At 64.0% G+C, this 24,471-nt stretch overlaps 2 protein-coding genes across 3 annotated transcripts; one reads left to right on the top strand and one right to left on the bottom strand.

Moving 5' to 3' along the window:
- Positions 1-284: 284 nt before the first annotated feature.
- On the bottom strand, positions 285-8,473 carry ARR3 (arrestin 3). Its single transcript, XM_054839758.1, has 16 exons — positions 8,367-8,473; positions 6,996-7,041; positions 6,480-6,510; positions 6,067-6,127; positions 5,653-5,697; positions 5,039-5,238; positions 4,878-4,937; positions 4,562-4,629; positions 4,087-4,222; positions 3,902-3,986; positions 3,704-3,776; positions 3,042-3,179; positions 2,438-2,521; positions 2,137-2,160; positions 2,004-2,056; positions 285-452 (listed from the first exon to the last, which is right to left on the bottom strand). The coding sequence occupies exons 2-16, from the start codon at positions 7,010-7,012 to the stop codon at positions 325-327; spliced, it is 1,203 nt and encodes a 400-aa protein (XP_054695733.1). The 5' UTR covers positions 7,013-7,041; positions 8,367-8,473; the 3' UTR covers positions 285-324.
- Positions 8,474-11,788: 3,315 nt separating this feature from the next.
- LOC129211939 (phosphatidylinositol 3,4,5-trisphosphate 5-phosphatase 2-like) lies at positions 11,789-23,493 on the top strand. Of its 2 annotated transcripts, XM_054839754.1 has the most exons (29): positions 11,791-12,464; positions 12,639-12,805; positions 12,953-13,092; positions 14,357-14,420; positions 15,261-15,399; positions 15,485-15,635; positions 15,763-15,903; positions 16,051-16,138; positions 16,283-16,369; positions 16,646-16,753; positions 16,844-16,958; positions 17,151-17,257; positions 17,437-17,539; positions 17,971-18,167; positions 18,490-18,607; positions 18,714-18,810; positions 18,992-19,130; positions 19,233-19,332; positions 19,701-19,789; positions 20,038-20,119; positions 20,222-20,311; positions 20,412-20,528; positions 20,621-20,709; positions 20,916-21,003; positions 21,216-21,371; positions 21,550-21,631; positions 21,710-22,229; positions 22,423-22,643; positions 22,782-23,493. In XM_054839754.1, the coding sequence occupies exons 3-29, from the start codon at positions 12,956-12,958 to the stop codon at positions 22,912-22,914; spliced, it is 3,558 nt and encodes a 1,185-aa protein (XP_054695729.1). In that variant the 5' UTR covers positions 11,791-12,464; positions 12,639-12,805; positions 12,953-12,955; the 3' UTR covers positions 22,915-23,493. The 2 variants fall into 2 exon arrangements, with proteins under 2 accessions (XP_054695730.1, XP_054695729.1); XM_054839755.1 differs by having other exon boundaries at positions 11,789-12,464; positions 12,639-13,092; positions 22,423-22,541.
- Positions 23,494-24,471: the final 978 nt, after the last annotated feature.

Genomic DNA, 24,471 nt, shown 5'->3' with positions numbered 1-24,471 from the left:
CGGCCGGGCTCCGCTGCACCCTCCCTGTCCCCGTGCCCTCGCTGGCACCCATGGGTGCAGGGGGGTGGTTGCACCGTCCCGCACACAGTCGGGCTTTCCGGCGTGGCGGTACCAGGTGCCTCCCACCGCCACGACCAGGGTTTGGAGTCGGTGCGAGGAGCCTGGGGCGGGGGGAAGGCTGTACCTAGGGGAATACATCGCACCGCGCGTAGAGGGCTGAGGTGTCTGCACCGCGTGCGGCGCAGCGGGGAACGCGCTACGGGCATCTACGTCCCACAGCGGGGCGTGTGGGACCGGCGGCTGTCGGTGCGAGCAGGCAGCAGGTTAGCTTTCCTCTTTGTCAGCCTCCTCCTTCTCGTCTTCGTCGTCTTTCTCCCCCTTGAGTTTTTGGCGAGCGAATTCCTCGATGACGATGTCCTCCTCGCTGGAAGGGAGAGCAAAGCGTGGTGAGCCTGCGGAAGGCGGCCATGGGGAACCCACGGTCCGGCTGCCCGGGATGCACCGCAGCGAAGAGGGTGAAATTCCTGCTGACACCCAGACTCCTAGTTTGGGACAATGCGGTGCTCCCCCCCGGCCCTGTCACCACTCCACCCATGGCAGGGAGCAGTCGGGTAGCGCAGGGTCACTGTGAACCACAGCCTGACCCGAGCACAGATATCCAGGATGGATCGCTGGCTCGGCTGCCAGCGTGCGTGACCAGAGGAGCTGGGCGAGAGCAACTGCAACTTTCGGCATTTTTTAAGATGATATTTTGCATTGTCAAGGGAAAAAAGGGAAGGAAAAGAAATTAAAGTGGAGACAAAGAGATTAGTTACCTCCTTGCGAAAGGCGAGTGGTGGATGACATCAAGGGAGAGCCACAAAATGAAAAGTGGGGGAAGAAAATGGAAAAAAAGAGTCAGCAAAACTGATTCCAAAAGCTTGCGAATGTGAAATGACTTGGCAAAATCTACAGGGAGCGATGGTGGGGGCGGGCCAAGAGATTTCTTCCTCTGGAAGTTTAAATATTCTCGTCGAGCTGGGAAACTGATAGGCTTTGGTGTGAAAGCCCTGCAGTTGCAGCCCGACTTTCCAGGCTCCAGCTCCCAGTGCTCGTGTCCCGTTTCAGAGTGTAACCAGACACAAAAACAGCCTTTTGGGGCTTCGCAAGCCAGGGTTGGCTGCGGGGCTGGTTGGCGGCCACGGCTGTCAGGCACGGCTGCCAGGAATGGGTTTGGCACGCTGCGGCTTCCCGGGGGGAAGCAACCCCAGCTGTGGCTCCAGCTGGAATACGCTCGTGTGGTGGGAGGAGGAGAAGGCTCTGGCACCGGGGAGCGTGCGGGGGCACGGGGCTGTGGCCAGCGCTGATTTCAGCAGCCAAGGGACCTCAGGACATATGGGGACCAAAGCCATAGGGGATGTTATGTCCGGTGGCGGCACTTGTGACTGGGAGACACAGTACTGCCGGCTGCGTCCGAGGGACACGGCGAGACCTGGGCTCGCAGCACGAGAGGCTGCTGTGTTTGCAGCAAGGGGGATTGTAAAATAAGCCCTGGAAGTTTGCAGAACACGTGTCGAGCCCAGCATCTGAATCCCCCCAGCCTGTGACAACACTCCTGCAGCCTGTGCCGCTGTGGGGGCTGTTGTGCTGTCTGCTGTGACACGGGGGCTCAGGACTTTGAGGCCTGGATGATTTAATCCAAGGACGTAACCTCAAGCTGAAATGGGGCATCACATCCATCTGCGATGGATCTGTACAGTTTGTGTGTTAGAGGAAACATTGGCTTGAGGTATAAGGAGACGTCTCTTTACCTTGGCTTATCTGTAGTCCATTGACAAGCAAAGCACCGGGAGGCAAGAATTGGGAGAGAGACAGACGTGCAGGTTAATACAGAAAGGACATTTCAACTAACATCTCCCCTTTGCACGGAGGTGGCTGCATCAGCGTTGCTTTTACCAGTTCCCCCTACACAGGGTCTGCCTCTTCCTGCCCAGAGTTTTGGCAGCATCCCAGACACTACTTACCGTCCGCAGGCTTCGGGTGCATCAGCATGACAGGCAGCTCGACCCCAACATCGCTGGAAGGAAAAGTTTATTCTTTCAATAAACCCGCCCAGCGCCGCACCGTGCTCGGCCCCGCAGGCAGCTCCCTCCTTACCTGGAAGTGAGATCCCCCAGGATGCTGCGGCAGCAGGAGAGAAGGGACAGAAATCAGCCAAGGCAGAGGAGGGGAGGTGTAAGACACTGCTTTATAATAAGGTAGAAGATGATTTATAATGGGGGTGGAGGTGTGGGAGTCAGAGAGCAGCCCAGCGCCGGGCTGCCCCACAGCCCAGGGGAGCGGGGCAGGGACGAGGAGACCCACGGCATGAGTCCCTTTGTCACCTGCCTGGTGGTACAAGATCCCAGAGCACAGCCCAAGGGGACAGTCCCTCCCCCCGGCACCCGCAGAGCCTCACCCTCCTCGGGACACCACCAGGTTGACCTTCACTTTGTAGGACACCAGGATGCCCAGCACCTCCTTGTCCATGCCGGGTCTCAGGCTAGGAGAAAGGCAGAGCAGAGCGGTGAGGTGGGCAGTGCTGCCTGCAGACCCCGTCCAGTCCCCCCATGGCAGCTCCTGGGACTGTTTCCATGCCCCGTTTTGTGTGGGGTGTGCTGGGGTTTAGCAGGAGAGGGCAACACAACGTGGCAGTAAAAGAGCGGGGAGGGCAGGTCACTTGGCTGAAGCCACAGAGCAGTTTCTGGAGGCCACGTGAGCTGCCTGAGCTGGGATTTACTCCTGAGAAGAGACGTGATGCAGCTCTGCAGAGGGGTACAGGGGCTTTGGATGATGGTTGGGACTGGCAAGCTACATCTCTCCTACGAGATGGAGAGGTGGGTCTGTGGCCATGTCTCAGAATCCCTACGTTTTCCAGCTGGATGGGGTGGGCTCAGGCACAGGAGGTGTGGGGGACCCTTGGTGGGAGTCCAGAGCATCCTGAGCAGCAGGAAGCTGTTGAAGAAGGGGAAGGCATGAGTCCGGCCGTGGCAGGGAGCAGGGGCAGCCCGCCTGGCTCTTACATGGTGGTGGAGGCCAGGTTGGTGTCCTCGTGCTTGAGCTTGCCATCGAGAGCGAGGCCTCGCTTCTCACGGTTGGCCGAGAGCGCGGGGGTGACGGAGTACGTTTTGGAGAAGGTGGAGTTGGCCGCCACGTTCTCGCTGGGTGGGAGAGGAGAGCTCAGAGCCAGCACCAACCTGGTGGGTGCTCAGCACCCGCTGAGGATGCTTGCATTGCGCCCGGCACCCGGGCAGAGCCAGACCCCCCCCACCCTGCCTTCCCCACGCAGCTGCCTGGGCCTGTTTCCTTCTTTCGGTCCCTTATACAACCACTTCTTTTTTTCTACCCACCACCTTTGCTGCAGCCCTTCTCGTTCTCAGGGCGCAGAGTCTGCGGCTGGCCTCAGAGATGCAAAGTGAGGAGAGGAAGCAGCCGGGGGGGCAGCTGCGCACCTTCCCCCAGGGACCTCCCCAGCTGACACTGGCTTGTGCTGAGGGCAAGGTGTCCACAGCCTTCCCTCTCCTCCACTTCCTCTGCATCTGTTCTTCTAACCCTGATATTTTTGCTGCTTGGTATAAAACCATCTTCCCCACCCCCTGTCCCCATCAGTCTCCCCTCCTCCTCCTCCTTTCTCTTCCTCCCTCTGGCCACCATGGCGTGACACCCCCAGCCGCTTTTTACTTACTTTATCTCCTCGGTGCACACAGTCTTCGTGTATTTATCCAGCGAATAGAGGACCACGTCTGTGATCTGATCAACTGAGGAGAGACGAGAGGGAGCCGCGATGGTGACATGGCACAGCACAGGCACGCAGTCCCCATCTCCAAAAAGGAGGCTGGGATGCAGTGGGTGCCGTGACGTGCCCCTCCTGCCCCCTTCTAACCTGAAATCTTAATTTTTTTCACAATCTTGGTGGTGGTGTTGTTGATATTGACGGTCACATTGATGGGGTCTCCGTGGTAGTAGATCTGCGGTGGGAAGAGGCTCGGTTACACGACCGGGCATCCCGGTCCCTCCCCCTGGGGATGCACGCGGCGTCACGAGCCAGGGGACACCCCCGGTACTGACCTCCTTATCCAGGGAGGCTTCGAGGTGCAGGGGCTTGTCGGACATCATGAACTGCCGGGTGGTCTCCGACTTTGGGGCTGGCCCCGTCTTCATGGGTGCAAACTGGATCTTGCGGATGATGAGGCGCACCGAGTTCCTGCGGGGTGAGAAGCGGTCACCCCCAGTCCCCCTCCGGCAGGACGTGTCGACATGGCCTTCAGGGGGACATGGCTGACTTTAGGGACATCACAGTGCCTCTAGGCAAAGGATGCAAGCTGTAGCCTGCTCTTGGGCCGTGGTGGGCACTGACCCGGGGACCACCGCCCATCCTTCAGGACATGGGGACCACTGCCAGTCCTTCGGGCAAAGTACCCGATCCAAGCGTGGCACAAGCTGACAGCAGGTCCTCAGCCTGCCCCCAAAGCTGGCCACCCCAAAACCATCCGGTAGTTTGGTTTTAGGGCCATGGGGCAGGAAAGGGATCCCCTGCAAATACCTCTTGTGAATTTTCTCCTCCAAATTTTCAGCACAAAATCCTTTGACCTCGAAGTCCACGCCGCAGGCCTGGGGGAACACATACGGTCACTAAGGAGGGGCTCAGAGCTGCCTGAGGTTTAGGTTCATTCCCCTCCTTCCTCCACTGCATCCCCGCAGATCCTGGTGCCAGCTCCAGCCATCCTTCCTCCCCAACCCTCACCCCGTGGGCCACGTCCATATGAAAGAGAAGTGGCTCTCATTTTTGGCACCCCACAACTTAACCCCCTGCCAGGGAGAATGGGTGCAGGGGACATGGGTTAGGGTCAGCAGCTCACCTTTCCCACATCGTCTGGTCCTGGCTGGAGGGTGACCGAGCAGGGCAGGTTGGTGGCAATCTGGGCAGAACAGGGAAAGAGAGAAAAAAAAGTAAATAAAGAACATGTGCAGAGATGAGCCCATGGAGGTGTGTGGTTGGGAAGGGCTGAGCAGCCCCTACCTCGAAGGTGAAGGGGTAGGCGTTCTCCCCAAGCTTCTTCAGCAGCTTCTCCTGCAAAGGAGTGAGGGTTTTGGGTGTCTGGTCCGGCACCGGCGGGAAGATCTGAGTGGTCAGGACATAGAGGTCCTTCCTGAAGGTCAACCCGATAACGTCAAGGTCGTCTCGGCCGTAGCGAAACGCACAAGTCAGTGTCACGTATACTGATGCCGGATGGAAACGGAGAGGAGTGGGGTTAGGGGAAGGGTGAGGTAAAGGGAGGGCATGGGGGAAAGTGGTTGCGTAAAGAGAAAAGAAAGAAAAACTACTTTAATAACTCTTCAGCAGAAATACAACTCTGTTATCAGGACCTGGACCTCAAACACTAAATATAAAGTTAACAAGATTCATCAGGTCTTTCTGCAAGGCACGGGTAGCTTCAGAGCCGTGCCCCAGGCAGGAGAGGTGAGGAGAAAGAGGCAGCCTTCCCCCCAGTCAGCTGCCCCGGCCCCGACGTGCAACAAGCTGTGAACACCCGTTGCAGCTGTAACCTGACTGCAGTCCCAGGCTGCTGGTGAGCTTTGCACCAGTTTCCATCATCCCTCCCCCTTACAGCCTGGGGTTTTCTGTAGGAATACCTTTCCTGTCCTTTAGGTACTCCGGGTCAATTAGGCAAACGCCATCTGCAAACAAACAGAGAAGAAGGGACGGTGAGCTCAGCTGTCCGGGAAGATCCTTGCAAAAACACAGTGCTGTTTAAATTCAGATAATCCGCTCATCAGCTGGGAAGGTGACCGAGGGGAGCTGCCATTCAAGGCGACGGCGATGCCTCCTCCAGCATCTCCACCAGCGTGGCTGGGTTGTTTTGCAAAGGGACTTTGTCCCTTTCCCCACCATTTTTCTGTAAGGGTGTTTGCGGGAAAACAGGACGTTTGTTCCTCTGGAGCTGCCCTTGCTCCTCCTGCGCGGGCGGGAAGCAGAAGCGAGCAGCCACCAGCACCGGGACGGGTCTCCTGTGCTTCCCCCTCCGCGGTGGGCACGACCCCACTCACCTACAGAGTCCACCGACTCCACGTGATCCACGAAGTCTCTCTTCCCCAGGTAGATGGATAGCTGGAGACAGCACGCGGTGAAGGGAAAGAAGGAAACGGGTTAGTGTTTGCCATTGAGTTGGCCAAAATTTTCAAGCCCTGAATTGTGTCATGGGGCTCATTAACCCTGCCATTAGCGTGTCGGACCAGACATCGCATTTAAGGGTTCATATAGGGGTTTTTTTAATTTCTATTTTGAAAAGCGAGCCCTGCGGTGGCATCGTGGCAGGTATAGCAGGAATCAATCAGATTTCAAAGGGAAGGGAAACCCAGCCTGCGTCCTGTCCCACGGGCAGAGCCACCCCGGAGCAGCCCCGGCACATCCTGCCCCTTGAGCTGACCCCACGGGCCCGTGTCTGCGGGCATGGACTCACCTTGCTATTGGGGCTGGTCTTCTTGAACACCCTGCGGAGGAAACACAGACAGACGGGTTGGGAAAGCCCTGGATGAGGCTGGACGCAGCACAGCCCGCTCCTGGGGCAGGGAAGGAGGGAGCGGCCGTTCGTCTCCCTGGGGCAAGGAGGCGAGGGCTCCCTGCAAACATTGTGCAGCTCCAAGAGCTACGCCAGTGCGTACGTGCATGTCCTGGCTTGGGAAATTCGGTGTCCTGCAAATTTGGAGCCCAAACCCTCCCCACGTGGCTGCCCCGGGGGATGTCATGCTCCTGAGCTCAGCGTGTCACCGTCGCGGATGGGGTGCATTAGCTGGCTGCGTCTTACGGGCAAGCGAGGAAGCACCAACACGCAGAAGAAAAGAGAAGGTGCTTTGCTGGCCCCGCGACGGCTCGCTCCATCGTGCTGCGGCTCGCTCCCATCCCTGCTCGCTTTCTCCCTCTGCTCCTGCCCCGCAGCACCCTGCTCCATCCCAATTAAAAAAAATAAGACACTTACTTTGCTCCTTCTGCCATTTTAAGTCAGCGGCCACGCAGGCAGGGATCTGCAGGGAGAGATGGAGGGAAGTGCTGGGCCTTTCGCCCTTGCAGAGCTGGTGTGCTCTGGGTTCAGCTGGGGCTGCCCCCTGCGCTGGTGGCTGGAGACCCGGCGGCGCAGCCGAGCCGAGCAAGCCCCTCGCCCCCAGCTGAAAAGGCAGCGAGGAGGAGGTGGAAGAGAAAAAGGGAGAGCGATGCTCCGGCGGGGCAAGCTTCAGAAAATAGGAAGCACAGGGGAGGCTCCCCAGGGAGCAAGTTCAAGGCTGGGGTAGGCAAGAAAATGAACAAAAGGGCTTACGGAGTTTCAATTTTATGAATTTTTCTTGTCTGCAGGAAATTGGCTGTCATGGCTTAACGGCAGGATCGGGCTCGTTTTGTCCTGTCACTCGTGGGAGAGTGAGGAAACCATAGGCAGAAAGGTCAAGGGCGGTTTAACCGCCCCGCGGGCGGGGGGGCCTCGGGGTGCACAGCCCGACCCATGGCCCCCCCGTCCCCATCCGGCAGCACCAGAGCCGGCTCTGGGAGGGCAGTGCAGGCAGCCCTGCCTTCACACCTGCCCAGCCCAGCCCTGCCTGCCTGCGCTGCCTGCGTTTTGCTTGCTCAAGCTTGGTGTTCAGAATTAAACCGTAAATATCACACTGATCACCAGCTGATTCGACGGGAGATTAGATGGGATGAGCTCAGCTTCTTAAAGTTAGGCAGCTCTGACATTAGCAGAGCTTAAGCCCAGGCAGGATTTTAAGCCCCAGGGGTGTGTGGGCAGGGCCGCCTCTTTACACAACCGCAGGGATGCTGGGGAGAAAGAAGAAATTGATATGGGGGGAGGAGATGATCCTCTTTCCCACTGGAAAACAAGGGATTAGTCCCAAACACAGGATCTTTGATGCCCTCAGGTGCTGTGGGATGTGGAGCTCAGGCATCCTCATCCCCAGGGTTTCTTGGGCAGCAGCAAGAGAAGATGCGAAGGGAGCGGGAACAGAGCGGTGCCGCGGGCTTGGCCCTCAGCAGAGCCCGGGAATTGGGGAGAGGGCGATGAAAGGTGGAGAAGAGCTGAACTCCTCCTCTGCCTCTCCCAAGCCCCAGAGAGGGGGACTCGGGCCCCTCCTGGCGTGGCTAACCTCTCCCACGCTGCTACCCGGCCCCTCCGCCCATGCCCTGCGGCTTCACCACGCTGAAATCCTTTTGACCAGATTTTTTCCCCTTTCAGCCCCAAACCGCCCTCCTTCCAGCCACGGTCCGGCACCAACCTCCCTGCCCCCAAGTGTTTTCCAGAACAGCAGAGTCGTGCTCCAAAGTGCTGGCAGGTCCAGGCAGCAGAGCAGGCAGCACTCACCTGGCTGATGGATGGATGGATTGATGGACAGAAGCTCTCCTCTTCCTCTCCCAGCACGTCCCACTGCCACCCAGTCACTACGGGCTGCTCCCAGTCGCGCAGCTTCTTATACCCCCCCGGCAGTCCCTCCCCTGGCCTCTGATCTCGCCTGCTCAGCTTTGGCTGGAGATCGTAGCGCGCGCGCGCGCACCGTGGGAGAGGGACTTTCGGGAAGAATCCTATTAGTTTATTAATTGGGGAGACGCTTCATGAGTAAGAGTGGGCTATAAATACGGCTGCTGCTGGAGCCCTGAGAAAGCAGCTTACGGAGATTGACAAAGCGGGCTTAGGAGCAAGGTGATGGTAATTGAGGTGGAAGCTCTGCTCCCAGCGGGCAGGGGTGCAGGCAGGGGTACGGGCAAGGGCGCGGATTCCCACAAGGGCTTTCTACAACTGCTCCCATGGCAAGTGGAGCCAGGCCAGCCCTGGGCACGAGGATGTGGACGGAGATGGCAGAGGGACGGGAGGGACCTGCTGGGTTTTAGCCCTCCCTTATGCGCTTTGCTGGATGGCTAACAGATGGACAGGAGGTGTGGGCACCTTCTTGCCTATGTGGCTGGTCACCTAGAGGTGACCTGCTGTGGTCCAGGGCACACGGGACACCCTTGCCACGGGGATGCTGATGTACAAGCTGATGGGGCAAAAGCACACGTGAGGTGTGGGGCTGCAGCAGCAGCTCCCATGCCAGATTTTGCTCCCCCTAAAGCAGCAGGGACAGGATGGCCACCCCTTGGTGGCAGGACACAGACCTGCCGCCGTCTGCCGGCACCGCTGGGCTATCTGCTCATCCCTGTGTCATTTCATAACACCGCAGGCTGGCCTCGCCTGACCCCATTAGCACATTATTAATTCAAGGTTTGCTGCTGCAAATAGAAACCATTGAAAGCGCAGAGTGGATTTGCCTTACGGCCGGAGAGAAGCGCTCCCCACCACCACCCTTCCTCAGCCGCTGCCAGTGCGGGGGATCCCCCTCCCGCAGTGGTGGCTGCAGGATGCTGCCCCCGGGCTGGCCCTAGGGACAGGGCACAGACCCCAAGGACAGCCCAGGGCAGCCTACGAACTGCTCCAGCAAGGCCCCGCTCAACTTCCTCACCTCCAGCATCCCTCGAGCCCTTGCTTGCTCAGCCAGTCCCTTTGCTTTGAGCACGCGGCTGGTTCTGGCTCAGCCCCCAGAGCTGAGCACCAAGGTTAGGATGTCCCTGCTCACTGCTGTGCCTCCACCCCAGAGCTGCCAGCACCCTGGATCAGCTCAACAACCTTCATCACCTGGGTACCAACCCCTCCCAAACACAGCCCACCTGTGCCTCTGGTCCCAGGAGCCACTGGGAGCTACTGGGAGCTACTGGGAACCACTGGGAGCCACTGGGAGCCCCCGGGAGCCCCCACCAGCCCCACTGCCCAGGGCTTTAGCTGTCAGCACACGTTGCCCAGGGCTGGGACTTGTGATCTCTTTAATTGCACGCAGGAGAGCTGCTTAGGTTGCAGATTAGCGGGCGCTATTTCTGCCAAGGTCGGGGGGACACGTGAACTGTGACCTTCCCACTGGCGGGAGGAAGAGGAGGAGGAGGAGGAGGAGGCAGCCCCACCTGGACGCCCGCTGCCCAGCCTGGGGGGACGGTGGAGCGGCCGCCTCCAGCACCATGCCTGGGGCATCTAATCCTGAGCTCTCTGTTTGCAGCTCTTCATTAGGCTCTTAATAAGGCCCCTGAGACCAGTCCCATTCCCAAGGGCCGTGGCCGAAGGGTCTGCGGAGCGTGGCGAGGGTGGAGAGCAGATTTCATTACGGGCAGCTTCGCCTCGGTTTTATCCCGACTGGGTGGATTCAGCCAGAGAGACCTTGGCCAAGTAGAGGGGCAGATATTTCCACCCCCAAAACGGTGGTGAGATGGACAGACCACATCCCTTCCCGCACTCGCACCGTGCTCTGAACCATGCACCGGGGAAGGAAGCTGGGGGATGCAGCGCTGTGTTAAAAATAATAGGGAAATGAGAGAGGGCTTCTTCCTTTTTCCTGTTTAATAAATGGCCGAAGGCTCCTTTCCTCTCCCGCATCCCACCCGTACCTCCAGGTCCACCAAAGGGCCCCTGCCAGCGGGGCAGGACGTACTGGACAAATGCTGGCGGACTTGGGGCTGGTGGAGCATGTGGGAGCCCGGCTTCATCCCTGGCTCCCGCCGGCGTGGGGACAGTGCCCTGCGGTGTCGTGCCTCCCCGGGGAACGGCCACGGGCCTTCCCGTACCCTCCTCCCGCGTTGGTGCCCTGGCCTGTAGGATCTCCCCTCGAAGGGAGCCCGGGGGGAGCCGGAGCCACCCAGCAAGCTGGCACCCGTGAACCCACGTCGCCTTCCAAAATACACCTGTCCCCAGGGGTGCTGGCAGAGCTCCCCGCGTGCCGGTGCTTCTGGCAATGGCCCGGCTCAGCCTCCGGCACTGCACACCGCAGCCGCCTTACGTAAATGCCCGCAGCCGGCAACGCTGATTTCTCAAAGCCCCTCAGAGCTCCAGGTCTTCCTCCCCTGATCCGGATTAAGTGGTGCAGACGGCATTAATCCGAAGCCAGGCGCCTCCGCGGCTGCAGGGAATTATTGCCGCGCTGTTAAGTAATGGGAGGGAGCAGTGCCAGCGGAGCAGGTCTCTGGCAGGACGGGGGTCTCCAGACCCCCCCATTGCTGCGTGTTCCCGTGGCGGGTGCTGGTGAGAGATGTAACCGCTGCCATGCGGCACGGAGCCGCCAGCCCAAAGTCAAGCGGGCTGCCCAACTTCTCAGTGGCCCCGGCCACAGGTTCCTCTCGAGGCCGGGAGCCCAGGAGGAAGCCTCGGCAGGGGCATTTGGCACGTCTGTGCTAGCGGGCTTGGGCAGACGGTGGTGGGGGACGGTCCCTTTGCGTTGGGCTCATGGCTGCAGGGGTCGGCTGGTGATGCCAAGGGCAGCAGACAGCCAGGAGCGTGGCTCAGCACAGCACTCCATCCTCATCCTCCTCTGGCAGGAACCCCGTGTCCCGTCTCTCCCTGGAGCAGCCCTGGTGCTTCCAGGCACCCCGGCAGCAGATGGTGCTTGCTGCTCATCTGTAATTAATTGGTGCTAATCACCCTACCGCAGCTCGAGCCAGCCGCTTGCCCAGGCGGCCGCCGGCACGTGCTCGGCCCGCTTGCTGCTTGCCATGAGGGACAAAACCTCTGGGTCTGTGCCCAGGAGCTGCGGGAACCCTGGTGCTGTTTGCAGCCCCATCCTGCTGGGAAACGCCTCTCTCCTTTCCGACCCCACTTCCCTTCTGCCTGCAGGCAAGGCACGGCAGACGGGGCGACGTGAATGCTGTCACGGGTGCCCAGCTCGCTCGGCTGCCCGATGCCCGCAGCATCTCCTTCTCCATGTGTCTGGCAGCAAACGGCAGAGCTCAGCCCCGACGCAGGCAGCAAGGTCCCCAGGAGTGGGCAGCTCAGTCGCTGCCCGCAGGCTGCCCATCACCCCTAACACATTTCGGGGGCTTGCTGCTGTCCCACACCGCTGGCGGTCCCCTCTCCCGGGGTCCTGCCCAAGGGATGGGGCTCTCCCCCCCCCATCGCCTCTCACCCCTAAAGAAGATGAGCAGCGAGGAGCGGGGTGGAGGCAGATCCCGCGCTCCAGGACTGCTCCTGCCTTGCACCCTGCCATGCTCAGACCCGTGTGGCCGCAGGCTTCCCCCCATGGCGGGGCTGGAGCGGGAGGAGGAGCGAGGAGGCTGGTCCTGGCGGCGGGGAGAGCAGAGCGCAGAGAAGGAGGAAGAACGCGGCCACCGCCGCGGTGCCGAGCGAGCGGCACGGGGCACCGAGCGGGTGGGCCCGGCCGGTGCAGCCGAGGAGTGGGGGCACCGGGGTGGGTGCTGCCTGACCCCACGCTGCCGCCCCGACGGGCAGCGTGAGGCAGGCAGGGCTGCCAGCACGCCCCGCGGGAGGAAGCCCAGAGCAGCCGGTGCAGCATCGCGGCTCTGCTCCTGCTTGGCTGCACCCCGCAAGCTCAGCTCGCTGCCCCCAGCACCCCGCAAGAGCCGCAGGAGCCCCACACCGTGTCAACGAGGGACGGTGAGTGTGTCGGGTGAGGTCTGGGCCCCCGTCTGCTGCCGGGATGCCAGCATGGCCTGTCCTCGCTGTGCACCAGGGCAGGATGGTGGTTCTGGGGCTGCAGCACGGGGTGATCCTCCTGTGGGAAAGGTCCGTTCCCTGATCTGCCCCTCTCTGCCCCCGTGCATCCCACAGGCTGGAGCCCCCTGCGATGATGAGCGTCCGGACCCCCAGCCTCCCCCCGCCGCCCGCCCGGTCCTGCTCCTGCCACACTGCCTGGCCACGGGGCACCCTGTCCCCATGAGCATCGCCTCGGCAGCTGCCCATCACCCGCTGGGACCTCCAGCTGCCGGCTCGTTCGGGTACCAGGGGGCTGGTCCCCCCGCACCACCCCCACCTTCGCCTTCCCCAGCGGACCCCGCGGGCCAAGCGATGGCCAGCATCCGCCACTGACCCCCGATGCGCGGCTGGGACGGGGACCCAGTGCAGCCAGTGTCCTGCTGTTTCAGAGGATGGCGGCAGCAAGCTGGTACCACCGGGACATCAGCCGGGTGGTGGCGGAGGAGCTGCTGGCCAAGGCCGGGCGGGACGGCTGTTTCCTGGTGCGGGACAGCGAGTCGGTCTCGGGGGCATATGCCCTCTGCCTCCTGTGAGTCACCTGCCTGGCTTCTGCTCGCGGCTTCTCTCTCTTGTCCCTTGCTGGGGTCCCTCTCCCCGCTCCGGGCACGCCCCTCCTGGCACTGCCGAAACCGCACGGAAAAGCCGCCTGCAGGCATGCCGGCGGGGTGCCAGCTCTTTTTGGCATGGGGGTTTTCGGGTGATCCCCAAGTCGGACCAGGGGAAAACCCCGTGTCCTTGGGAGCAGGCGGGAACCTGGGCCAGCAGCTCTGCCCAGCGCCGGGGTCGCTGAAGGGAGAACCCGAAATCCAGGGCACCCCCAGCCCTTTCGAGCTGCCGGCCGGGTTGGCCCGGTGCGCGGGAGCGGGAGAGGCTGGCTTGCATCGCCCTCCCTCTGCAAAAACAAACATCCCCTCTCGCTCCAACCCCCACCGCGGCCACATCCGGACCGCAACGCCCGCTGTTAACATCTCCGATGCCGGGACTTGGGGGCTGCGTTCCCTGCTGCCCACGGGGCCCCTCGCCATCCCCACGCCTGGGACCGGGGTTACAACCCCCGAGAGCATTGCTGCTGGGGCTGCCTGCTCCCTTCCTCGCTGCCTGCACCCTTCCTGCAGCCGAACGACACGTCTGCAGCGGGGAGCGCGTGGGGCGGCGCCTCGGCGGGTTTGGCGGGATGCCACCCCCTTTCCTACGGCTGGCCTGGCCCGGCGCGCGGGACAAATTGCAAACACATGGTGCCGAGGGGCACCGGGGTGCGGGGGACATGCCGGGGGTTCAGCCGGCAGCCGCCCCGGCTCTGCCAGCACCCCAGCACCGAGTGGGAGGTCAGGCCGATCCCAGATGGGACGGTGGCGTGGGCAGGGATGCTGCAGTGGCCTCGGAGCAAGTATGACCGTGGTGTCGCAGCCATGGGGAGCACGGCGCTGGGCTCCGGCTGTACAGAAACCCTCGCTGCCGTGCAGAGCCACGGGGCCGTAGGTGTCTCAGCTAAAGCTGACAGAGACGTGGCTGAGCTCCCGGCGTGCCGTGGCCGTGCCGCAGCCGTGCCTGCTGCAATCAGGGTGCTGTTTGGAGGCAGGGGGACGCTGTGCATCCTCCCCTGCAAATGGGCGCAGATGCAGTGCTGAGGGTGCTGCTTTATTTCCAGAAATGAGAGCTCAGTTCCTCTCTCTGCAGAGGGGACAGGATATTTGCATCAGGGCTGGGTGCCAGGCACCCCCTCCTCCCCGTGCTGCCACATGCCCACGGTGTCATGGGGGGCACGATGGGGACCCTCCGTCTGTCTCTCCCAGGTTCCAGAGGCATGTCCACACCTATCGCATCCTCCCTGATGACGAGGGGCTGCTCTCTGTCCAGGTGGGTGCAGTGGCGGGTGCCCAAAGCTGGGTGCCACTGGGGTGCATTCCCTGCCCTGGCTAATGCCGCTGGGCACCGTGCCGGGCAGGCCACCGGCTGCGAGCTGGGGTGCGGGCAGGACGCAGGTGCGGAGAGACCAGGGTGCTCGCCTCCCCCGCCAGCCCCCGCACAGCGCCCAGAGAGGTGGTGTCTGCCTGCCCTCCCCGGCACGCCAGCACGGCAAGCGAGCAGTGCGGTTTGCTTTTTGCACGAGCTGCCTGCAACGCCCAGCACCGCAGGATGTGAGCGCTTTGCAGCCACCCCTTCGGCACGGGGCCGCCTGGGAAGGTTGCCTCCGCGCCTGCCCCACGCCTGCTGCCAGCCCGCCTGGGGTGGCACAGCAAAACACTTGTCCCCTTCCTGCCACTGTCCCTTGCCCCAGCTTGGCCACGCAGACCCAATGCCTGCGATGTCTGTCCCCACGATGTCTGTCCTGGCCGCCGGCTCGGCCTCGCTTCCCCTCTTGGGTGCCACTTCACGGTTTCTCCTGGTACCCAGCTCTCTGCAGCCGCCCTTTCGAGCCCCCTAAAAAGAGCATCCCCAGGGTCCCTAGGGAGCATCCCCATCTGCTGCACGAGGCAGATGTCTCCACACTCCTCTCCTTGCTCTGCTGCCCTGCGTGGGTTGAGTCCCCCACGGGGCTGGCGTCCGGCTGGCACTCGCAGCTCACCATGGGCACATTTTGGGGGACAGACCCTCTTGACATGGCAGGCTGGTCTGCAGCCCACGGAAGGGCTGCCCTGGCATGCGGAGCTGGCAGAGGGGAATGTGACGGTGCTCGTCCCCTCTCTGCCCCCCCAGACCATCCAGGGCATCCAGGCCAAGTGCTTCCGCACCCTCCCCGACCTGATCGGCGCCTACCAGCAGCCCAACAACGGGCTGGTGACACCCCTGCTCTACCCTGTGCACCGGCCGAGGCAGGCGGCCGACGAGGACTCGGGTGAGCCGGGGACAGGGTGGTGGGGGCCACGTCAGGCTGTCAGCGGGGAGGGGGTCCCGCTGAGCTGGCTGTCCTCTGCCCGCAGATGGGGAGGACGGCCGAGGCAGCGGACACGTGGCGAGCACGGTGCCGGCCGGAGGAGCCGGGGTGGGCGCGTGGCTCAGCACTCCCATCGCCAGCCGGACCCACATCTCGCAGCAGCTGCACCAGAGGCTGCAGGAGCAGGTCCACAGCAGGTAACGCGCCCCTGCCCGCCCCAGGCTGACGGAGGCGATGGGGTGGGCACGGCCACCCCTCGCTGGCAATGCCGGCATACCCCGGGGAGGGGGGAATCTTTCCAAAGATGCCTGCACCTCATTGCAGCCCAGCCAGTGACTTTATGGGCTTCATGGCCGAGTACCTGAACCACCACCTGCAGCTGGACCTGGAGGCGCTGCGCCACGGGCACCCGCAGCTGCGCCATCTCAGCACCGCGCTCGTGACCGCCTGCCGGGCGCTGCACAGGCGAGTGGCCCGGGAGCAGCAGGCTGGGGGGGATGACACCCCCCGGGGCCACCCACCTTGTCCCCGTCCCCTTCATGGTGGCCAGGCATTGCCACCGAGGCTTGGGAGATGCCCTTACTGGCTCTCACCCGCTCCTCTCCTCTGCAGTGAGATCGACTTCACGCTGGCGGGTCTGGAGACACTGGCCAGGGTGTTCGACCCCCCCATGTCCCCTCGCAGCCCGGCCAGGGAGCAGGTGAGCCCCCCCTCTGGGCCACCGCAGCCCCCAGCCACCCGCAGGTGCCTGGTTGTGTGTGGCTGGGTGCAGCTGGTCTGCGGGGAAAGCGGTGCCAGGCTGGTGCCACCACGCTGCTCCAAAAATGTCCGTCCTTCCCCTCAGGGTCTCCTGACCAGCGATCCAGACCTTGAGCTGCTCCTCAACAAGATTTCTACTGTCAACCATCTCCTTTCTTCGCTGGAGAAGAAGGTGCCCATACCCCCCCGCGATGCCAGGCTGGGGAAGCCCGGCTGGGTGCAGGGGGAGAACGGCCACTGCTAACCACAGCCGCTGCCCAGCTCTGCCAGTGCCCCGGGCTGGGGAACCCCGCTCTGCTCCACAAACCCCTCACCTCAATCAGAGCCTCCAGCAAAGCAAGCTGCCGGGGGTGGCACAGCCACCTCGGGGCAGGACGGGCTGGTGCGGGGTGCCCAGGGTTCCCAGTTAAGCCCAGTGCCCCCAGACCGGTGCCCGTCTCTCCGGCAGGTGCTGAAGTCGCTGCAGGAGACGGTGTCGAGGCACAACCTGGCGCTGCCCAGCGTGGCGGCAGCCCCCCCGCCGGCCGCCAAGCCCCTGGCCGTGCAGAGCTTCGAGGTGAGGGTGCAGGGCACAGCCGGACCCCGATGTCGCTGCTCGGGCAGGGCAGGCGTGGGGCCGACCCGGGAACCGTGTCCCTGTCTGCAGGTGAAGGTGGGCAAGTCGCAGCGGGTGACCCTGACGGTGGACGTGGAGTCGGGCACGGTGGCCATCACCAAGCGAGGCAGCGGGTCCCCCGAGGAGACTATCCCACAGGACAAAAGTAAGGGGCTGCTGACCCCCCACTGGCCGCCGATGGGGCTCTGCGGGGCCGTGGGATTCCCCGGCACAGGCCTGATGCCAGGGTGATGGGCTGCAGACCCGGTTGCACCCCGAGCCCCCGTCCCACGCTGCCTGCTGGCCCCCGCGGCAGGAGGGGGATGCCACCAATGCCCCCCTCACTCCCGGCGTTCAGTCCTGCAGCTGATCAAATACCAGAGCGTGCAGAGCAAGGTGAGGCTGGTGTACGACCGGGAGCCGCAGAGGAGCCTGAGCAGAGACTTCATCTTCCCCAGTGCGCGGGTGAGCAGCACCGGCTGCGCTCGCTGAGCATCCCGGGGGATACAGATCCATTATACAGTGATGCAGCCAGCTCCTGTGCCTGGGGTGATGTACCTCCGACCCGGCCACCGGCACTTTCTGGGGTGCTGTGGCTCCCGGCTCTCCTTTGGGGGCCCTAAGACACCCGTGTTGTCCTGCAGAAGCGAGAGGCCTTTTGCCAGCTGCTGCAGCTGATGAAGATCCAGCACTCCAACCTGGATGAGCCTGACCTCATCTCGGTGTACGTCGGGACGTGGAACATGGGTAAGGGGCCAGGATAAGGTCGCGTTGTCCTGAGAAGCTGTCACGGCTTGTCATCAGCCCCGGTGGGTTTTGGGAGGTGAGGGCTGCAGAGAGCTACCCCAGGAAACCAGAAGTCCAAGCTGGTCATCGGTGGGAGGAGGAGGCTGGAGAAGACCCTGACCTGGCCACTTTTGGGTTTGTCTGCCCCGTCGTGATCCGCTCAACTGGCTGCTGTGGGGGAAACGGCAGAGGTGGGGTACCGGGAGGGCTTCGTGGTAGCAGTAAATCCCAGCACCAGTCTGCGATGTGCACGGGCGGACCACGGGGCTGGCACGATGCTTCCCATCCCCAGCAGCTCCTGGGGACACACAAGGCCTGGGGGCGGAGGGGGGTTTGAAGAGCAGCCCCATGCTGTCCCCCCCGCCCCGGTGACCCACTGTCCCTGCCCACAGGCAGCACGCCGCCGCCCCGCTCCATCGCCTCCTGGCTGACCTCGAGGGGCTTGGGGCGCACGCAGGACGAGACCACCGCCTGCATCCCCCATGACATCTACGTTATCGGCACTCAGGAGAACTCCCTGGGTGACCGCGAGTGGGTCGAATTCCTCCGCGCATCCCTGAAGACCCTGATGGCCATCGACTACCGAGTGGTAACGGACCCCCTCCGGCTGTACCTGGGGGGGGGGGCACTGGTGCTAAGCAGGCTGAAGCCATCCCCCAGCAGTCTCAGGGAGCTGGTTTCCAGCAGCCCCCCCCAGGGCTCTTACCCCCAAACCCAGGGTCCTCTCCCACCCCCAATGCAGCCCAGGGAACCTCCTACACCTGGTGGACCCCATGCAGGGAGTGCCCTCCCCAGGAGCCGCCTTTCAGGAATGGGTTGGCTGACCTTGCTGCTTCTCCGTCCCCACCGTGCTTGGCCATGGGGTGATGTGGGGTGGGAGTGGGCAGACTCACCCCCTGTCCCCCCCCCAGGTTGCCCTGCAATGCCTCTGGAGCATCAAGATCGTAGTGCTGGTGAAGCCTGAGCACGAGCGGCGCATCAGCCATGTCCACACCTCCAGCGTGAAAACCGGGATCGCCAACACGCTGGGTATAGGGATGGGGTGGGGGGATGCCCCAGAGCGAGGGGACAGCCTGGGAACCATCCCAGGACCTCCAGGCCCCCTCAGAGCTCAGTGCCAGGCACACCCCTGCAGGGAACAAGGGAGCTGTGGGCGTCTCCTTCCTCTTCAACGGGACCTCCCTCGGCTTCGTCAACTGCCACCTGGCCTCCGGCAGTGAGAAGACCCACAGGTGATGGAGGGGCTTGGGGGAACGGGGCTGCCCTGGGGCAGGGGGTTGTCTCAGGGGGCTGGTGGAGCCCCAGGGAGCTGTGGCACTGTCCCTGTCCTTGTCCTCGTCCTGTCAGGGGCAGGATGAGTTTGAGGTGCCCCCAGGGAGGTTCACACAGTGCTGCTGTGTGTCCCCCCCCTAGGCGTAACCAGAACTACAGCGACATCCTGCGCTCCCTGGTTCTGGGTGACAAGCGGCTCAGCGCCTTCGACCTCACCCTGCGCTTCACCCACCTCTTCTGGTTCGGGGACCTCAACTACCGCCTGGACATGGACGTGCAGGTGGGTCCCTGCAGGCACCGCGGCTGGGGACGGTGGCAGTGCCGGGGCAGCCGCAGGGGTGAGAAGAACCAGGGCTCACGGCACCTTCCTCCCCTGGCACAGGACATCCTTGCCCATATAACCAAGAAGGAGTTTGAAACCCTCCTGGCTGTCGACCAGCTCAACCTGGAGCGGGAGAAGAACAAGGTGTTCCTGCGATTCAGTGAGTGCGGGGGCAAGGGCAGTGGCCCCCCCCCTCACCGAGACAGCGGCACACGGGGTCCCCGCAGAGCTCTCCCTGTGCCACCTCCAGCACACGGTGGTGGCCCGTCCTGGCACAGCCCCGCGCGAGGTGCCGACAGCCTGGGGGACCTTGCCGTGCCCCGTGCACACCCCCCGGTCCCTGGGCTCTGCATCCCGAGAGTGTGTGAGCATGGGGACAGTCAGAGGGGGCCAAGGGTGGCGGCCGTCGGTGCGAGCCCCAGATGGGGACCATGACACCCCATGGGGCCCTTCCCCGGCTGGTTGCAGCCGTGGGGGGGGACAGGCAGGGACACTGTCCCCATGCCACCTCCGTGTCTTGGTTCCCAGGTGAGGGTGACATCTCCTTCCCCCCCACGTACCGGTACGAGCGGGGCTCCCGGGACAGCTACATGTGGCAGAAGTTCAAGCCCACGGGGGTGAGTTCCCGGAGCTTCCCGCCGAGCTGCAGGACACCACGGGGGATGGGGACGGCAGGCTCGGACGGTGCCGGGGGGGGGCTGCATGGTGATGCTCAGCCCCCACGCCTCCACCAGCCCGTTCCCTCCCCAAAGGGGGTCTGGGTGGGAGGCAGCTCACTTTCCAGGGTGCTGGTGGGGTGCTTTTCCGGGCTGGGGGAAGCCAGACCCGAGGGGGCACCGAAACTGGCTGCTTTCCCCATTCCTAGATGAGGATCAACGTCCCCTCCTGGTGTGACCGCATCCTGTGGAAGTCACACCCGGAGACCCACGTGGTCTGTAACTCCTATGGTGAGTGAGACCATGGGGCTGGGGGCACCCCGGGGTGGCCAGCGCTGCCTGGGACCCCGGGGCTTGGGGACCGTCACCCAGCTGCCCCCTCTTACCATCCAGGCTGCACCGACGACATCGTCACCAGCGACCACTCGCCCGTCTTCGCCACCTTCGAGGTGGGAGTGACATCGCAGTTTGTGCCCAAGAAGGGTAAGGGGTTGGGATCTGTCACCCCCTGCGCCCGGTTTGGGGCGAGCCCCGGCCGCGGTGCTCAGCCGGCGCACGCCAACCCGCCGGTGTCTGCCTGCAGCTCCAGGATCCGGCCCCGAGCCCCTGGCCTGCATCGAGTGGGAGAGCATCGAGGTGATCGTGAAAACTGCCAGCCGCACCAAGTGCTACATCGAGTTTCACTCCTACTGCCTGGAGGGTGAGGTGGCCCGGCGGGACGGGGTGCCTGGGGTGCATCACGGGGGCGAGCTGGCCCCGGCTGAAGCTGTGCCCCCCGCTCTCCCCCGGCAGAGGCCCAGCGGAGCGGGGAGAACACCTCCCAGAGCTGCGACATCCCCGGCTTCCTCAAGTTGGGCTGGTCCGCAAAGCACCTGCCCGTGGTATGCACCCGGGGGGTGGGCAGACGCTGGTCCCTCCCAGCCCTCAAGCATCCTCCTCCCTCCACTTCCCCATCCCTCCTGCTGGCTCCATACCCTGAGCCCCAAGGGGTGCCGGGGGCTGTCACCGTGTCCCCCAGGACAGACACCCCCCCCATGCCACCCTACCCTGTGGCAGCCCTCCCGAGCACCCCTCTCTCTGCATGCAGCTGAACCCCATCCTGCCAGACCTGGAGTACCTGGGGGACCAGCACCTCCTCCTCAGCATTAAGGGCGTGGAGAGCTGCGAGTCCTTCGGTGCGTGCAGGATGGCGTGGGGGCCACCCTGGTGGCATGGGGGGTGCCAGGCATAGCCCCCGCAGGGCTCGGGTAACAGCCTGCTGGGTGTGAGGTTTTGCAGCTGGAGCTTGGCAGAAGGGACCCTGGCACCCACCCCACTCCAGGGGGGCTCGCCTGCCCCCCCCGAGCTGCCCATGGAGGGGTAACACAGGCGTGCGCTGTGCCTGCAGGCGAGTGCTGCATCGCCATGAGGTCAATGATCGGCAGCATGGCTCAGCAGTTCGAGACCTTCCTCTTCCACCGTGGCGAGGAGACAGGCTCCATGCGCGGCTGGATGAAGGTCCGTGTCCCCAAGGACAGGCGCAGCACCCGCGAGAGGCTCTACGGTAAAGGCGGCCGCACACCAGCCCCCTCCCATCACCCTGGGCACGGGGGCTTGGGGCCGCGCTCCAGTACGGCACGGCCGAGAGCTGTCCGTGCCCGCGCTGCCCTCCTGGACCCCAGCCGTGGGCAGGGGCCATGCAGTGCCCAGTGGGGAGAGACCAGACTTCGGTGCCTTTGCAGAGTGGATCAGCTTCGAGGAAGAGGATGCCAAGCCGGCAGCAGACACCCCGACGTGCCCCAAGCCACCCCTGCAGCCACTCAGGTAGCCCAGCCAGGCTCAGCCCCGCCACGAGCCCCGGCCGTGGGGTGATGCTGAGCCCTCTCCCACCATCCGTCGCAGGAGCCGACCCCGCAGCCTCCCGGAGCCGGCTGCCAGCTACACCAACCCAGCCTACTTCATCTTCGAGGGGGTCCCCAACGCGTGGGTGCCAGCCCCTGGCGCTGGCGAAGCACACGACAAGCAGGTGGAGAGCCCGGCCGGGGGCCAGCGGCACCGCAGCCCCCTTGGAGCACGGGTCCCTTCGCCCTCAGAGGAGGAGCGGTGGGGCGGCTGGCCCCGCTGCGTGCCAGGGGACCCATCCTGTGGGCGCCTGCTCAGCCCCCCCAGCATGGGTCGGCAGAGGAGACCCAGATCGGCCATCCTGGCGAGGGACGCACCGGGGCTGGGCGACTGCTCGCTGACAGCGCTGCACATGGCCACCTGCCTGAGCCAGCTGGACTGGGCGGCCCCCAAGCGCGGAGGGGACAGCCAGAAGACCCTGCTGTGCCAGACCCGCAGCGTCCTGGAGCCACCTCCGCGGCCCTGCCGGGAGGTGCAGAGGTGCACGCCGGATGCTCGCCAGCACGGCCACCCTGGAGAGGTACTGCTGTGGTCCCCATGGCGCTCTGGAGCTCAGCTGAGGGGATTGGGGAGCTCAGGGAGGGGAGGAGACTTACTTTTAGCCATGGGGCCGCCAGCAGATGCGAGGTTCCATTCCCATGGCATTCCTGGGACAAGAAGATGGGCTCCTGGTGTGACGCTGCTGGCACGTGTCCTTGTTCTTCTTTCTCCAGTGGCCCTGCGACAGGGGCGAGTGGTCCCACAGCGTCGGTGGATGCCTGGGCCACCTCAGCTTGCATCAGGATGCGGAAGGGCTGCAGGAGCAGGGCTGGGACCACCTGGAGATCTTCAGGTACCCCCAGGACCTGGAGCTCAGAAAGGGGGGCACTGCGCGGGCCAGCTCCTGTGGCCCCAGGGTCCCTGGCAGAGCCCCGCACCCTGGGGGGGAGGAAAGGTGAGCCTCAGGGGAGGATGCAGCAGGGTAGGAGGATATCAAGTCCCCAAATCTCTGTGGATGCCCCAGGGCCATGCAGGCTCCCTGCTCCCTCTCGGTGACTTCCCCAGCACTTGCTCCCCCTCACCCCACATGCAGGGACGTCATGGAGCGGGACCTGCTGGAGGCCAGGGTGCTCAGCCCGACCCATCCCTGGCTCGTCCACAGCAAGCTCGGCGAGGACACCACAGTGAGCCTGCCACAGAGACCCGACCTCGGGCCCAGCGCCTAGAGCACCTATCCCTGCCCCAGCACCCGTGTGTTCTTTCCTCTGTGGAGGTGCTGGGGCAGGCAGAGAGCTGCCGAGGAGGACCAGGCAGGCAGGCACCCAGGGCTGGACCTATTGGCCGTGCTCCCAACTTGTCTGGCCTCACCAGCAAGCAACTCGGAAAGTCTCAGGAAGCTCCTGTGGTGGACGCTTTCCAGGTCTCGCTGCCTGTCTCCATCCTCCCTCCCCAAAGCGATGGAAGAACCATGCTGAGCCCCACCAGCAAGGAAGGACGGGGGCCATGGGAGATGTTGAGGCCACTTGGGAAGTGGGGACCGCTGGGTGCTTTGGACCTTGAGGCTCAGCCTCTCCAGGTGGCCGAGTTGCAGCCTGCAAGGGCACAGCAGCATCTGTGGCCAGCCCAGCCCCGCACACCCTTGTGCCTTCGGCCTCAGCAGCTGTTTCCTCCTCCCTGGGCTCAGCCCTGGTCGGTTGGCGTTCCCAGAGCACTTCTCCAGCAGCCACTCCTGAGGCTGCGGCGCCGGTTCCTTACGAGATGCCGTTTGCTATCCTCGTCCAGAATAAAGTCTCAGGGACACTGGGGTGTGTGTGTGCAACGGCCGGTTCTGTGCAGGGACAAGGAGGGAGCATGCCGAGTCAAGCCGAGCCAGGCAAGCTGGGTGGGGAGAGCACCTGCTCCTGGTGCCCCAGCTGCTCCAGGACCATTGCCCCCCAACTTCCCCTGTTTAACTGGGGACCCTGCAAACCCTCGAGGCTGCCCTTGCCCTGGTGCCCTGTGTGGCTCCCGCACAGGACTGGGCTGGCTTGTGACAGTACAGTTCCCCTCCAAACGCACCGGCTCTGCCCGCTCAGCCCTGCACACCCAGGGTCCCCTGTGCTCCCCCCCTCTGCAGCCAAGCGTCCCCGGGCTGCCCCCGCACCAGCCGCCCAGCCCCTCGCACCTCTGCTCCCCTGACCCAGCGTGCTCTCAACCGCGGTCCCCTGCGTCGTGGGGTGCACCCGGCGTGCCCCGTTCATCGCAACGCTGACACGTTTGCACAGCACCCGCCTTTCGCCCACCTGCACGCTCACAACGGAGCTAAATCCCCCGCACCGCGAACAACTCTGCAGGCAGCGGGGGCACACGCTCCCCCCAAAACACAGCGACACCCCAACCCGGCAGGGCCCCGGCTGCTGCGACACCTGAGGTGGCCCCGCTTCTGGGGACACTATGCCCAGGCTGGCCTCAAGGTGGCAGTGGCCACCTTTGTCCCCGGGATCGCCCCACAGCGCTGGGGTGCCAGCAGGGCAGCACCCCGGGGCGCGGGCACTGCCGGGACCCCCGCGGCCCCAGTGGGGCAGGGAGGCTGCCCTGGCGTGGGCGAGGGGCCGTGGGCGAGGGTCACACGTCCCACGTCTCGGGGGGGAGGGCTGCAGGTGGCCCCAAGCCTGCGAGGGCGATGGACGGGAGCGCGGCAGGGCTGAGCCGTGCGGGCAGCCCCCGGGGCGGGCAGGGACGCGGGCAGGGACGCTGCAGGCTCCGGCTCCTGCCCGCTCCTGCCCGCTCCTGCCCCCGCCCCC

The sequence above is a fragment of the Grus americana genome, chromosome 12 (assembly GCF_028858705.1).
Source record: "Grus americana isolate bGruAme1 chromosome 12, bGruAme1.mat, whole genome shotgun sequence".
Lineage (NCBI taxonomy): Eukaryota > Metazoa > Chordata > Aves > Gruiformes > Gruidae > Grus > Grus americana.
Note: the sequence above shows the minus strand (reverse complement) of the source record. Positions and strands in the feature narration are given on the sequence as shown.